This window comes from Brienomyrus brachyistius, chromosome 25 (assembly GCF_023856365.1).
Source record: "Brienomyrus brachyistius isolate T26 chromosome 25, BBRACH_0.4, whole genome shotgun sequence".
Taxonomy (NCBI): domain Eukaryota; kingdom Metazoa; phylum Chordata; class Actinopteri; order Osteoglossiformes; family Mormyridae; genus Brienomyrus; species Brienomyrus brachyistius.
In genome coordinates, this window is record NC_064557.1 from 1,247,906 (window position 1) to 1,262,514 (window position 14,609).

Consider the following 14,609-nt stretch of genomic DNA (forward strand, 5'->3'; position numbering starts at 1 on the left):
TTTATACCTCACATTCTCACAGATTAGGCATGCACGTCACCGACCTTCCTGCACAGCTCTACACACAGGGGCGTACCTGGAAATCTGTCTGAGAAAATGTCACCTTGCCCCTTCCCCCCCCTCCCACCCACCAAAATGTGCATTTAAGGGATTGGACCCCCCCCAGAATCTGCAGGGGTATCCATGCCCCTTCGACACCTGCCTGCATGCCACAAGTGAAGAGTACCTGTCCATTTAAAGTCTGCTCTTTGAATTGTTGTCTTATTAGGTTCTTACTTTAAGAGTTATTCTGTAGCTCTTGCTCCAATACTGCTTACACTTGTACCTGGGTATTCACGGGAAGCTCAGCCTAACTGTGCTCATGCCTAGTGAATTCCTGAACAGCCATATGCGTTTAATGTGTTGTTTGCCTGACTTGTACGTCATGTTGGACAAAAAGTTAAATAAATATTAATGTTAAAATCTCCAGCTCTGGCAAGGTGTGCATGGCATTGTGTTAACCAGTCCTCAGTGTTTTGGGGTCAGCTCTGCCCCACTTCCACACACACCTTCACGGTGGTTCACCTCCACTCAGCCGCCCGGCTTCCAGCAGTTGGACTTGCAAGCTTTTATGTTCGCTTAGTCATGCCTGGCTTGCCGAATTCCAAACAAGCTGGTCACAACCGCCTTCCTTTACAAGGCAAGCGCTTAAACCACACATCCCTAAGTGTTCGAAGGGAGGGTTGTTTTAAATATTTTTTTCAGCTCACTAGCTTAACTGATAACCCACAGCTGCCTGATGTATCCTGGGCAGGTCTGAGATATTAGCCGCGAAGGCTGATGGTTTGCCGTCCAGGCTGCATGGAGTTACAGTTCCTATTTATTTCAAGGTTCCCAGGGAGTCTTTTTTGTTTTTTTTGCTGAATCGCTTAAAGCGAAAAGAATGCCGTGAATATGAGCAACAGCAACCCTGATTTAACTAGCTGAGCAAAATGCCTGCGTCTGACGGGAAAGAATTTGAGATTTACTGCATAGACCGTAGTCAGAACGAGTGTTTTGGAGTTTTAAAAGGAACAGGGCCCCTCGGTACTCTCCCCCTGTGGGAGGCACCTCGGCATGCCTTCAGGTATGTCCTTTTTAGTATCCACTTTTACTGAAAGTCTTTCCCCGCCGGGTCCCCTAGGGTTTGAGACCATTTATAACCGTCGTGTTAAAGGGTTCACTGTGGAGCAAGCTCACTAGGCCCAGCAGGTGTCTACGAGAGGCCTCACGCGTCTGACCGCTTTGCCCGGAGACGCTCAGGAGCGATCTGCTCCCAGCCATTCTTTCTCCCAGACCGCTCTCCACTCAGCGGGACGATTCCTTTTCCTCTCTTGCTTTTCTATCGTGATGCTGACGGGTTCCTATGGCAGCAGATGGGGGGGAAAATCAAATTAGCTCTATGGGGCTCACCTTCCTCTCTTGCCAGTCGTCATCTTAAACATACAAAGTAGACAAGTTCTGTCCTGTGCCTGCACAGATCAATGTATGGCTGATTTTAATAAACAGGACCGGAAATGCAGAAGGGTAAGATCATCAGCATTGATTAAAATCCATTCAGAGTGCTTGCGCCACTCTAAAGAATAATGTGCTTGCTTTGCTGCTCCGATTATAAGCAACATTCACTGAGATCTCTCTCTCTCTCTCTCTTTCTGTCTCTCTCTCTCTCTTCCACAGCCAGTGGGAGGACGCTCATTCCCTCGCATATTTCAGCACTGTGTTTCGAAGGCGGCGTCACCGACTTGTATTACATCCTCAAACACTCCAAGGAGTCCTTCCATAACTCATCCATCACTGTGGACTGTGATCAATGCACCATGGTCACTCAGCATGGAAAACCGATGTTTACAAAGGTAAAGGTTTCTGCCCCCCTCCCGCGATTCGGAGTCCCGCGCAGAACGGTAAAATTACTTGGCCTCTAGTTTAAATTCTGGAGCACTCCAGCGTAGTTCTCCACAGTACAGGCTCTGAGGACGATATGTGCTTTTAGCCTATTTAACAATCACACATTAATGAGATGTTATTGGTCGAAATCTAAATACTCCAGAGTCTGTTCTCCCAGCACATTGTTCATTCATGTTCTGATAGCATGTGTCTTTGATACATAAAATGCAAGCTTCTCTTTGCTCTGATTCATGGTTTGATCAAATTCCCTGATCCCTTGCCACTTCCTTCAGGTCTACGGAACTAATTTTTGATAGTGTGTAAACACTTTCACCTTTTAAAAAATTGTGCAGCGTTTTAGCTCAGCTTTGGATTTTTCTTCCAGTTAAAAAATTGCTCCTTTAAATAACGGGCACATGAGCAGGTGCCTTGGCGGTGGATTTTTTAATAATTCAGCAGCTGCTATATATTCGGTAAAAATGTATAATTTGCATTAACAAATAGTATGTTCAGATACACCCTTTTACCTTTCTGTCAAATATTTAATTCAGTCCCTTATATTGCTATTGTTAGCATTAAATAAAATCACGAAGAGTCAGTATTCAGAGAAATCGGACAGCCTTCTGTCTGCTTTCACATTTTGCAGTGTTCAGCTGCATTACTTGCTTCAGATTAAGAGACATTATGTGTTTCTTGGCATTTTGGTTAGAATCTTAATGGAACCACCACATAACAGAAAAAGGCAAAGCAGAGCTATTCAATGAAAACAGGAAGTGTGGCATCGCAAACGTATCACGGGCTATTTGCATTGGTTTTGGGGTATTCATAACAAAGGGAATGAAGTGACAAACTTGATACCTCCACAGTAATTGAGCCCACAGGTTTTCCATTACAGGGAATGGAGAAGAATGGTCCTGGGTAGCAGGTTGGATCCATGCTTGGGAAGGAGCAGTAGTGGTGTGAAGCTGTTAATGCGGCTGCAAACACCTACGCATTGGTGGATTAATCAGTCAGGGTGGGAGACTGGTCTCCCAGTCATGCAAACCTGACAGTGCACATGCTAATTTAGCCCTAATTGTCAATACGCCGAATGGCGTATACTTGGGAAAATCCCCAAAAAAAAATTCCACTGCATTTCAGGAATTCTGGAATATGCCATCTTATCCCCTTCTTGCGCATTTGAAAAGACTGGTGGACCAAAATCTCTATTCAAACACCAGTGTCTATTTGCGATGACTTGTTTAGGTGCCCGTGGCTGTGTGATCATGCGTTCCCGCTAAAAATATGAAGAGCCTGGATACTGTCAGTCATCATCTTTGACCTCCTGGCAGCACTGGAAATTCCCCCCCGCCCCCGAGATGCCTGGCATACATCATACCTCTGCACCGTTGCCAGGGGCTAACCCGGAACTCAGGTGCCACGTGCCAATTTGTCTGGACACACATCCATCTGGCTGGTGCCCCGGATGTGGGAGGACGTGTCAGTCGTGAGCTTCAGTCCTGCGATTTTTTATTTTTTTTTCATGTGTCCTGCTGTACCGAGCTTGTCTGTGGCTCTGAGCTGTCTTCAGCCTTCACTTCATGATGAGATTCGTGCAAATTCGCACACAGGGTTTCGATCCCTGCCTTCGCCACTTTTCGCTGCAACTTTATTTTTCATTCAGCATCTTTTCATGACGGGAAGTTTTCAGGGAGTCGATGGAGGTTTCCAGAAGGAAACCAGGACAAAATATAAACCAGCCTATATGGGTGACAGCTTTTACCTGACTTGATCATTTGCTATCTTCCCGAAGACATATATTTTAAAATTTTATATTCCTGCTAATGTATACTTCTGGCCGCACACATATATTGTAACCATGACCTTATTTCACAGAGCAGTGAAGGTCCCACGTTCATACGAAATACCTGTCCTGGGTTTCCAAGCGCAGAGTCTAGCTGTAAATTATTCATCAGCCGTGGGTTTCCTGAGAACAAAGAGGCTGTAAGAGTATCAGCTTCACGAGAGATTAACAAGCTGTTTCCTGAGTTTTCTGCCTTATCACTCCAAGTGGGTTGTAATTAAAAAAAAAAAAAAAAAAACCCAGCAGACAGGTGACCGCCTTAGAAACTGAAATGATTGTATTCAATGTAACTACCATCAAAACAAATCCATAAGCGACATATAACTGCTAAGTTGCGCTTTTTTTTTTTTTTAAAAAAAAAAAGAATTGTTCTGGTCTCATGACTTATGCATTTTTAAGCCTGTTTAAGGCTGTGAAAAGCAGACTTTGATATTGGTTGTCATTTAGAGTAACATAATTGCTAAGGTATTTCAAACTCCTCCAGTCGCACTTCTCCACATAAGAGCAGGTGCTTTGGTGGGCGTCTTTTCTTGCTTATTTTCAACACTATGTACATGATTCTAGTTATCGGAGTCCTACACTCATCTCAAGAAAAATGCCCTGCATTTATTAAATATATGTTTCATTGTGCTTTCGGGACTGATTGAAGAAGGAGGTGTCTTGGAAACATCGGCCTCCCGTAGCTGCTTTTTGAGACAGTATATGCTAGGGAATGTGGACAGGGAGTGTATCTGTTGCCCTGTATAGAAATACCACATGTCTACCCAACACTGAGCTTTAACACAGCACATCCACAGCTGACTGCAGACGACAGCCAGGCTTCCAGGCTCAAATGAGCACTGTGGCAGTGTAGTTTCCTGAAGTTATTTCCCTCAGCAATTTGCATGCCGTTAAATAAAGTTGCACATTTGCAACAGAGTATTTTTAAATTTTTAGGCTGCCGAGTCAACTGTTTTATTATGTTTTATTTAGCAGAGCAGAGTATTGGAATGGGTTAAATTATATATTCACTAGTTGGAGGGGAAAAAAAAAATCTTTTTTTAGTTTTCTTTTCGAGCATGGTCTAGTGGTACCACGTGACGCGCTGTCTGCCTGCCAGCTTCTTTCTTGTTGATCCTCCAGAGACCATCTGTGCTGGGGGGCATTGATTAGAGTGTGTCTGCTGGGATTACATCTTTTCTGTTGCCATGCCAACAAATCAGCTGGTTTTGGTTTCCATGGCAACAAAATGTCAGAGCTCAGAGTACCATAACATGAATTCCGCAAAACAGAAAATGTTTTTCTTAATTGGTAACTCTCGTATTTAGGATTCATTGTCTGGGAAACAAGATCATATTTAAAAAGCATTTAACAATGTATATAATAATATGATATGTATGTTAGGCCATAATACAGAACACAGTGTATATGAGCATTACCTATTTCTTTAATATGTTGAATCATTATAGATTTTTTCTTTAAATCTTTTATAATTTTTTTCAAGCAGAATTGAATGCTTTTCAATTTGAACCCACTTTCTAAGTAGCATCATCAAATGCATACCAGAGTACAGGTCCCAGAACTATATCTTTTCTCAGAGATTTACCATCAAAACATTTCAAAGCATGTCACTATAAGATTAAGTATCTACACCTACTTTCTATTTATTATTTATTGTAAAGCTTATTACTGTAAAAAAGCAGCTGCTTATGCAGTCCTGGTGAGAACACCGTGCGTTGCACGGGGCTTAATTGAAAGTGAGCCACCTCACCTTTTCCTAACCCCTCACACGCACACATCTTTATCATCTTAATATCATGTCATACTTGATAGGTAACATATGGGCAGCTGATTCCTCCATGGGGTTCAAGAGTGCACAGATACCGTCAGTGATAGTAAGCCAGTCAGAGATGTGCGGAGCAATAGTGCTAAATACGTAACAGAAACGCAATTGCAACTCGGCCATTAATGAGTATGTCGAAGGCAAGCGGTTATGCATGTGGCAGATTCAAGTTATGTGCAGCCTTGTATTGGAGAACGTCGTTCTGTGCAATGTCGAATGCTTAAAGCGATTCTCATATGTACACATTACTTCAGGCGTTCGACTGTGATGGACTGGCATCCTGTCCTGAGAGTTCTTCACCCTTGTACCCCTTTGTCGCCCGAGATAGTTTCCATGTGCCTCTATCAGCCTATACTGAATAAGTGATTGGAAGCGGATGGATGGATTTCAGTAAGAATAACATCACCATGATGGATCTTTAGAATACTTACTGGACCCTACTGGATAAGTAGTTATGGATGGATGGATGGATGGATGGATGGATTTTTAAAATGTGGTGGTGAAAAAACATTTTACTAAGATAACCAGTGCGGTTCTTATTTTTCCCAACAGGTTTGTACAGAAGGGCGTCTGATTCTCGAGTTCACCTTTGACGACCTTATGAGGATCAAGACATGGCATTTTACAATCAGGCAGTACAGGGAACTAGTCCCCCGCAGCATTCTGGCTGTGCACGTAAGTTCCTCTTGTCAAGTACCACACGTCTTGGTGCATTTGTCATTTACTTGGGATGGATTCCAGTATAATACCATTGAGGTTTCAAGATGAAGCTCAGACCCAGTTTTGCGTTTTCATGCTTATTTGGGCTACATCTCAGCCATCCTACAATTCAGGCAGATCTTTGTCATCGAAATACCTTCAGTGAGTGACTGAGCGCATGTTTCTATGGGTGCCCAGTCTTCACCTTGGTTACTTTCTACAATATAATCTGCCTTAGACCCATTACGGGATTAGCAGTGTGGCTCTATGAAAATTAAATAATGTCTCATCTAGAGTCTCACTAAATGCAATATTAATGTCAACATTGCATGTTATGCATTGTAATTGTCACATCGCAAGAATCACAGTAGTCAGCTGGGTCAAGACAATAAGTTATGAAAAAAAAAATTTTTTACTGTGTCATAGGAAGCAAAACTAAATAAGCTCTGCAATTTTAATAATCATTCCTTTTAAAGGAATAACCAGAAAAATCTAGCTTGAACCTTCACTTGACCACACATGACCAGACCACCTCGTATTCTGGGAATATTATGAGGAGACCCAAAATACTCTGAAAGGTCGAAGGTTAAAGACAGGGAGGATGAGGAGCTACAGGGTGGACAATGGACAGATAGAAGATGTTCTTGTGAATGCTGTCTGTGTAGGTGCTAGGAGTCAGTCTAATGTCAATAACAAAGTAAGCATGGTCTATGGTCTTTCCACTGTCCTTGCTGACACAGGTGAGATTTTCCTTACTGTTTAATTTCTTACTTAGTCCAGCCATATTGCTATGTGTATCTCGTTAAAGAAAATTATGGCCGGCCGTTTCCTCCAGATACAACGATGTACCTTGTAATTAATTCCTTTGCCCTTTCACAACGATTATAAAAAATGTAATTGATTCACTAGGTAACTAAGTCTTATGTTATTTTTAAACGAATGCCAAATATTTACTGTATTGATACGATTATATTGTTACTTTTTTAACTAGAGAAATATCCAATTCTTATCGTTATTCACAGTAATATTAATGACCAATGACAGTTCTGAAATCGCCTTCTGTGTACAGTAAACTCAAGACTCCTCTGCACGTTGTCAGTGTGGTATGTCTTCAGATTTGTTTCTTATTGTTCATTTAATGAGGGGAGTCGTCTGTTGTATAAAGCTTATGACTCATTATGTTAAAGAAACATTTTTAATATATGGCAGAAGCTCTGTGCACCTCACAGTCATCTGCTGTTCCCATTTTTAACAGCAAGGAATTCTGCTTTGTGAAAGGAGAACTCGTGCCCTTTTTAAATGCCTTCTTACCGCACAGTTTATTTACATGCATAGCTAATAAAACGGTAGCGCTGAAAAGTATGAAAATAGTTCTTTATCAACAACTAAAATGAAATGATAAGATACTAGTATTACATCGCAGGTAGATTAAAATTGTGTCGGTGCAGGTTTTTACTCATTAGTTTGCAGTTTATATCAAAGCCTCTTCTGGAATAATGAGCGTTATAATTGGCCTTCAGGGTATTTGCCCTAATTCCAAACTGAAAAATAGAAAGGTATTGTTGAAGCTTAACACTGATATACCCCCATAAGTCGCTGGAGGTTGTCTCTTTCTATTGTAACTGTATTTGTTGAAGAGCGAGGAGGTTATTCCTGAGCAGGCACTAAAGCCAAGGTTTCTTGTCTTTTGACTGCATCCACGCTTAATGCATCCACTGTGCCTTGATTGAACATTTGTCTTGAATTGAAGAATTCAGAGACTCTCTTTTAATTTTCAAAAAAAGTAATAAAGAAATGCAGAATTAGAATTTAACATAATTGGCTTCTTAATGTACTATTAATAGGCACGTTTAATTCCAAAATGTTAATTTAATTATTGCTTGTCTGTGGAATTATGATAATGTATGTAGTAGCTAATACGAATGCTTTAGTACGAATGCCTTTGTTAAGTAATGTTTATTGTAGCTGAGCAAAGCCGCTGCCATTTATTTTTCGACTGCTCCTGCGTGTTAATAATGGCTGTCTTGCATTAAGCCATATTCTTCTCGCCGGTTTTGCACCTGCGTGAAATGGGAGAGGTCACAAGCCGCTATGCCTTCATTAAGACGCTGCTGGCGGGAGTCGCTTGTTTACGGCGCACGGAACCCCGTCTTCATTGCATGTGCTGGGCTCCAGCGGCGTGACGCCGCCACTAATTTTAGCTGTTTACCCTAGAAGCGCATCGCACCGGCGTAATTGCTGCCGCCACCTTAATGATACTCCGTTTACGCGTTTATCGCATCTCGGGGCTGCTACCTGCGCGTCTGTTTCGCTGTGGATAACCGAACAACCTGCCGTCTGCTCGCACTCCCAGCAAGACATTCAGCAGCCGCACAGAAGCAACAATTATTACCTGGGGGGGAAAATAGGGGTTTTCAAATGCTCAGCACAGGAGGGATCTGTGTTGGGTTCCCGCAAACACAACATGCTCTCCAGTAAACAGTTCCAGATATGATGGAGGGCCATTACTGAATTCCCTTGCACTCCCCCATTCACACGTAGAGATTTTATTTTATATGCTTTGTGCAGTGATGATTTGTTTTGTACCTTTTATACTATTATACGGTATCCACACCAAGTAAGTGGAGTAAGGTTTTTGCTCCCTATATCCTCAAGGCCCATTTAAGGTCAAGATCGCAACAAACCAGCTGGATAAATGATGCGACGAGTACATTTGCCTGATTCTGTTAGAGAAAGACTCCCAGTTTCTCTGGCGTATGTTTATGTTGGATGAAGGCCATCTTGGGTTCGTTTTTCTCTTGCCTTGTGTTGCACAGCCATTAATAGGTAGCCCTTCACAATAAAAACTCAAGCAGGATGATTTTCTAAAATGTGTTAATTATATTTCTCGGTGGACCTTTAGACATATGCGGGCATTATCTTTGCCATACCTGCCAACATTTAGGTTAGAGAGTTTTTTTCTGGTGGGGGTTGGATCAATGAATAAAACTGGTTGAGTGAGTAAATAAATAACCAGACCGATTTATGTATTTTCGTTTGTGTTTTGAGAAAGCATCAGCATCAGTTTATCACAGATTCATTGCAGTTTAACACTGGTATAAGCCTGTGCACACCCCTTTAAAATCGGATTGTGGGTTGCCAGGTTGCCGTGACAGATGGGCTGAAATTGAATGTAGTGCGTGGATTAAGTGTCCAAATTGTGTTTCATAGATGATCTGGCAACTTGGATAGTGTCAGACAAACATGCAAAACTTATGGGTCCGTGTATGACAATTACCCATAATAAAGTTTGAGGGCCATTGAAATTACGAATTACGAAGTTACACGGAGATACAACAAAACGGGAGAGTGCAGGGAGATGGCTTTGGAATATAAGAGGAACCCGGGAAAAGAGAAGTGTTGGCAGGTATGATCATTGCTATGTAGTCATCCAGTTAGCATCCCTCAGCTGAAAAGCTAGTCTCTCAAACCTTTCTAAGTGTCCACCTGCCATGCCAATCCAATGAGAGCCAGTCAACTCCCAGTAGATGACACTGGCGCTACCACCCCTAGCAAGCTTCACTAACCCCTCCTAAGGCACAAGGAGCATGTAGAGTGGTGCATGGGGGTGGGGTTGCTAGCGGTGGAGCTTGCCTAGGGTACTACATGAGCTTTGCCCGGCACTATAATAATAATAACACCAAACAGTAATAATAGTAACATAAACACTCAATGGCAGTTGAGTAAATACGCAGGTGAACACACAAGTTGCGGCTGCAGATTATTGCTTTGTTGAATGGCTTAAACCTTTACTAAATCAGCAGGAATTATCAAACTTTAGTTTGTGTAAAATTAATTCTAGTTCCCAGGGAGTAGATGGTCTCAGTTAATGCTGATGCGTAGCCTTGCACTTTGTGATCAGGCTGCAGGGAGTCTTATGAGTCATGAAAGAAAGAAAAAGTCATGCTATGAAAGAAAAAGAAAAAAAAGCTGTTTGTTGGATTCCTTCTTTATCTTTGAATCATCCAGCCATGAGGTTGTGGTAGGATTTTATGACAAGTGTTTCACAGGGCTGTGGAGCTGTTATGTCACTGGGGTTGCTAGAGTGGAATGTTTGAGGAATGGGGTCATTGAAACAACGAGGGGACCCTACCACAACATCCTGCCCGAATTGGTTCCTTGCTTTGTTCCTCGATGAATATTTCTGCCAGAAACAGAGACAGAGAGCTGCTCTCGATCTAAAATACCCATGAAGCAAGCATCGTCTGAAATATGAGCGATGTAATTATGTAGCCTTCGGAGATGGTGCCATACTTGGTTTGTTTGTATGCCGAACATCTTCTGTACTCCGCTTTTCAGGCACAAGACCCTCAGGTGCTGGAGCAGCTGTCGAAGAACATCACCCGAGTGGGTCTGACCAACTTCACCCTAAACTACCTCAGGGTAAGAATATCTCCAGGGCTCTTACAATGCTCCTCAATAGACCTCCATCCCCTTCTGCCTCACTCAGCCCTTTGTGTCCACGATGGAGTGTTAAGTGTCCATGTGTGCTTCTTGGGTGGCTCGTTGGGCGATGTGCTGTCTGGTGTTTCCAGTGTGAGCTTTACCTCTACCTTGGCCAGTCTGATATGATAACTGTAAAGAAATCTAATTGTCAAAATTACATTTTTTATATTTAAACACATTTACATTGAAGTTAGATATTAATCTCCCATAAAGATATTAAGGATGGCTTTCACCAAAACATACTCTAGTGGGGGCAGGAGTATTGTGTGCCTTCATGCATTTAATACATGAAATGGGAAAGTATGTTTTCACAAAAGTGAATTAGAAGGAAATGCATTTAGCATGTTTTGTAATATAAACCCCGTTGAATCTGATCAGTGGATTTAGAAAATTCACAGACGTCCTTAACACCGATGCACCTTGTAAATACAGCATAAGTGGCCCTACCCATGGACCTACTTAGTTATTAAAACCCAGTGAAACTCATTCCTCTCACTGCAGGGCAGAATTTCAGCCCTCGTAATGGTCCCGGGGGCCACACATTGGCAGAGACAGACAGCAGTCACCTGTAGGCAACCCTGACATCATCTAAAAGGCAACTGTTGGCAGTTGTCTTGACAATATTAGCATGTTTATGAAAGCCTACCTTCTGGAAATATTTGTGTGTTTTGTTCTCAGAGTCTTGCGTAACCTTGCGTCTGGTCCTTCCTTGTAAGCCCTAAAGAGCAGAAGAGCTCGTTGACAAATCAGCACTTTGAAAGCAAGCGTATGTGTCCCAGTTGAATATGTATGCGTGTTTTTTTTTTTCTTGCCAGTGCCACCTTTTATTCTATTCATGAGATTTATCAGTGTCAGTCTTTTACACACTCTGCTTTTTCATCCTGAGTGTCGCCTTTTGTGCCTCGGAACTTGAAGGAGGTCCCGATGTATCACATCAAATTGTCAGCGTCTTATACCCTGTGAAAGCTTTACATGACATTTCTTAATAAAACATCAAACGCTACTCAGCATTATCATAAACAGTGGAATCTGAGATCAGGCGGTTTGTAGCTACAAATTATAAAAGACGTAGTCACAGTTAAAGCACGCTGGGACAACGTCGATGCAACTGAAACTAGTTTGGTAAACTAATAATGAATTCAAGCACCAAGGAAGATATGTATAAAGTGTTGTCTCATTTAGTGAAGATTTCACAAAGAGAAGTGAGGACTTCTGAGTTTCCTGAGTCTGGGTTGACATAGTCTGTGCTCACGCAGGACAGTTTGAAAATTTAGAAACCGTAACTTAACTCTATTTCTGTCAAGCAAGTCTTTACATAAGTCTTTACTGACCGAGCAAATCTTTTAGAACAAGTGCAGTTTAACCTGGATCATGATGGGCGACGTTGCTGCCTGTACGGAGGATTAAGGTGACAGAGGTTGCCTTGGAAGTATAGACTCACCTTTGACTTTCAGCAACATTCATATGCAGCTCCAGTATCTGCTGGCAACACAAGCACTGAATATATGTGGCCTAGACACCATCAGAAGCTATGGGAAGGGTGGCACTCAATGACAATAGCCACTGGCACTTTCCCGGACCTTTGGCTATGTTGCTTTTAAGCATCAAAAATGGAAATCTTTGGACTTGAATTAGGTATAAATCTGAGCACATAGTTGGGCCCATTCATATTGTGAAAAATCGTGGTTAGCTGAACAGGAGTGGGTTGACACCAGTCAGAAAAGGCTGAATTACCAGGGCATTGAGAGAGAACTACAAGAAACAGAAAAGTGGAATGGAGAATGTTCAAGATGGGGTTCGGAGTCCAGTGAGTAGCTTCCCAGAGGTAATGGTCACCTATGCCTCTCCACACCTAAGCAATCAACAATCTGACCTTGACTTCAGTGACATCTTTTACATGAGCTCTGTGGTGGGTGTTGAAAAGATGCAATATAAAATAATGAATAAGTTGTTTACTTTGGACCAAAAAAAAAAGAGATTAGGAAAATGGCAGTCATTACAGTACATTTCAGGCTGTATGAACTGTGTAAATCACCACGAGGTTGAACAGGTGACAAAATAATGTTTGTGGGTTTGATCTGAGGGATCAGATTTTTCCTTCAGTGAAATTAAGTCATTGTTGTCTTTATAAAACACTATTTTTCCCCCCATCCTGTGTGGCGCTTAGTGATTTGAAATAGAGAGACAGCCGCCTGGCTCAGGGTCAAGGTAGCTTCCCGGCTGGCGTCTGATTATGCCGGGTAGCTTTTAGGGTTATTAAAGTGGCAGCCTTTCTATAATTCAGTCTAAAAATAGCCCTCATTTTTGTTTTTTTCTTTTTTTTTTGTTTGAGTTAAAACACAGGATCATTCCTGAGCTCTAGGCTCAGGCCACTGCTCAGAAGGAGGATGACGGAGGTGAAAATCCCAATCCCTGTGTAGCATGGGGGCTCATTAACCATATGAAAAATAATCATACGTGATTTCTAATTGGCTGCTGTTGGAAATGCATGGGGAGGAAACCTTAATTGCAGACAGCGTACTCGGCAGGATGCTGACATATTTGAAAACAGTTGTAATCTGGACAAGTATTTTTTTTTTTTAAATGGAAGATGTATGAAATGTGGCCGAGATTCATATTTGATCAGGATGAATATTTTGAATATGGGTTCACACGCAACCTAGTAACAGAAGTGAGCGTTTCGTACCAGATAACATTCGCCTCCCTGGAGACCTGCATCGCTGGAGACTGCTTTTGGGAGCACCGTGTGTTTTACGGCGCCAGGTGTTCTGCGGATTCCTGCGCAATGGTAACCATATGTTTCCGTGACGACGCTGTGTCGCGGCGTAATTTGTGGGTGGACATCCGTCTGGACGTCTCCAGCTCAGCACTGGGCGCTTTCTTTTCTTCATAAGATCTGATTTCTTTCTACTTGGGGATTTTATCGACAGCAGGAATGAGGGAGAGATAAAAAAAAAAGTGACTGATTTATCTAGTGGCAAACACTACGTTTTGTACACTTGGCATCTGTCTCATTTATGCAAACTAAAGAAAATCTTTTGTGGTGCAAAACTGTGGTGTTAGAGGCAAAAGAGCAACGAGGGGGCTTGAGTCTTCTGTTGGCTTGTTGCTTATTTATTCTGTTAGCAAAAGGAATGCCAGGTTTTTATAATGTATCATTGTCTCGGCACGTTTGATTACATTGTTTCGGCACGTTTGATTACATTGTTTCACTTTTAGATTGTTGACAGTCTCAGCTCGGGCGTACACTGCAGTAGCACAGCAACTCTAACATCCATGTCTGAAATTTGTGCTTACAGCTGTGTGTCATACTGGAGCCTATGCAGGAGCTGATGTCCAGGCATAAAACCTACAATCTCAGCCCACGGGACTGCCTGAAGACCTGCCTGTTCCAGAAATGGCAAAGGATGGTGGCCCCACCAGGTACCACCGAGTGCTTTGTGAACTCACTTAGCTGTTGGCAACTCCTCTGGCTTTATTCTTACTTTATTCGTGTTCCCAGGGCTAAAAAAAAATAGGTTTCCTTCTCAATGCCTTCTCAAATAAGGGTGATTTTCTATACGTTTGATTGTTTATGTAAGAGAAGTGGGCTAAGGTTTGTAATGCATGTGTATATTTGGGTGGGGTGTGAGAGGGTGTGTGTGTGTGTGTGTGTGTGTGTGTGTATATTCTGGTGCAGGTGATTATGATTGTATTGACTCGAGTGTGAGAATGTAAATATCACACAAGATCCATGTAGCATGAACATCAACAATGTTGTGTACAAGTACCTGGTGATGATCTTCTCTTCTGTCAGCATACGGGAAAAATATTCTGCCTGACACCAACTGCCCCCCGCCCCCCCCCCCCCCCACCAAA

At 42.3% G+C, this 14,609-nt stretch overlaps 1 protein-coding gene across 5 annotated transcripts in view; it reads left to right on the forward strand.

Annotated features, from left to right (window-relative positions):
- Positions 1-14,609, forward strand: part of LOC125720683 (LIM domain-binding protein 2-like) — a 57,458-nt gene that overhangs the window by 33,347 nt on the left and 9,502 nt on the right. For all 5 annotated transcript variants that reach the window (XM_048996422.1, XM_048996421.1, XM_048996425.1 and 2 more), the window contains exons 3-6: positions 1,696-1,871; positions 6,120-6,242; positions 10,605-10,688; positions 14,051-14,174. In XM_048996422.1, the coding sequence (XP_048852379.1) occupies positions 1,696-1,871; positions 6,120-6,242; positions 10,605-10,688; positions 14,051-14,174 (507 nt within the window). The remainder of the gene's footprint in view (positions 1-1,695; positions 1,872-6,119; positions 6,243-10,604; positions 10,689-14,050; positions 14,175-14,609) is intronic.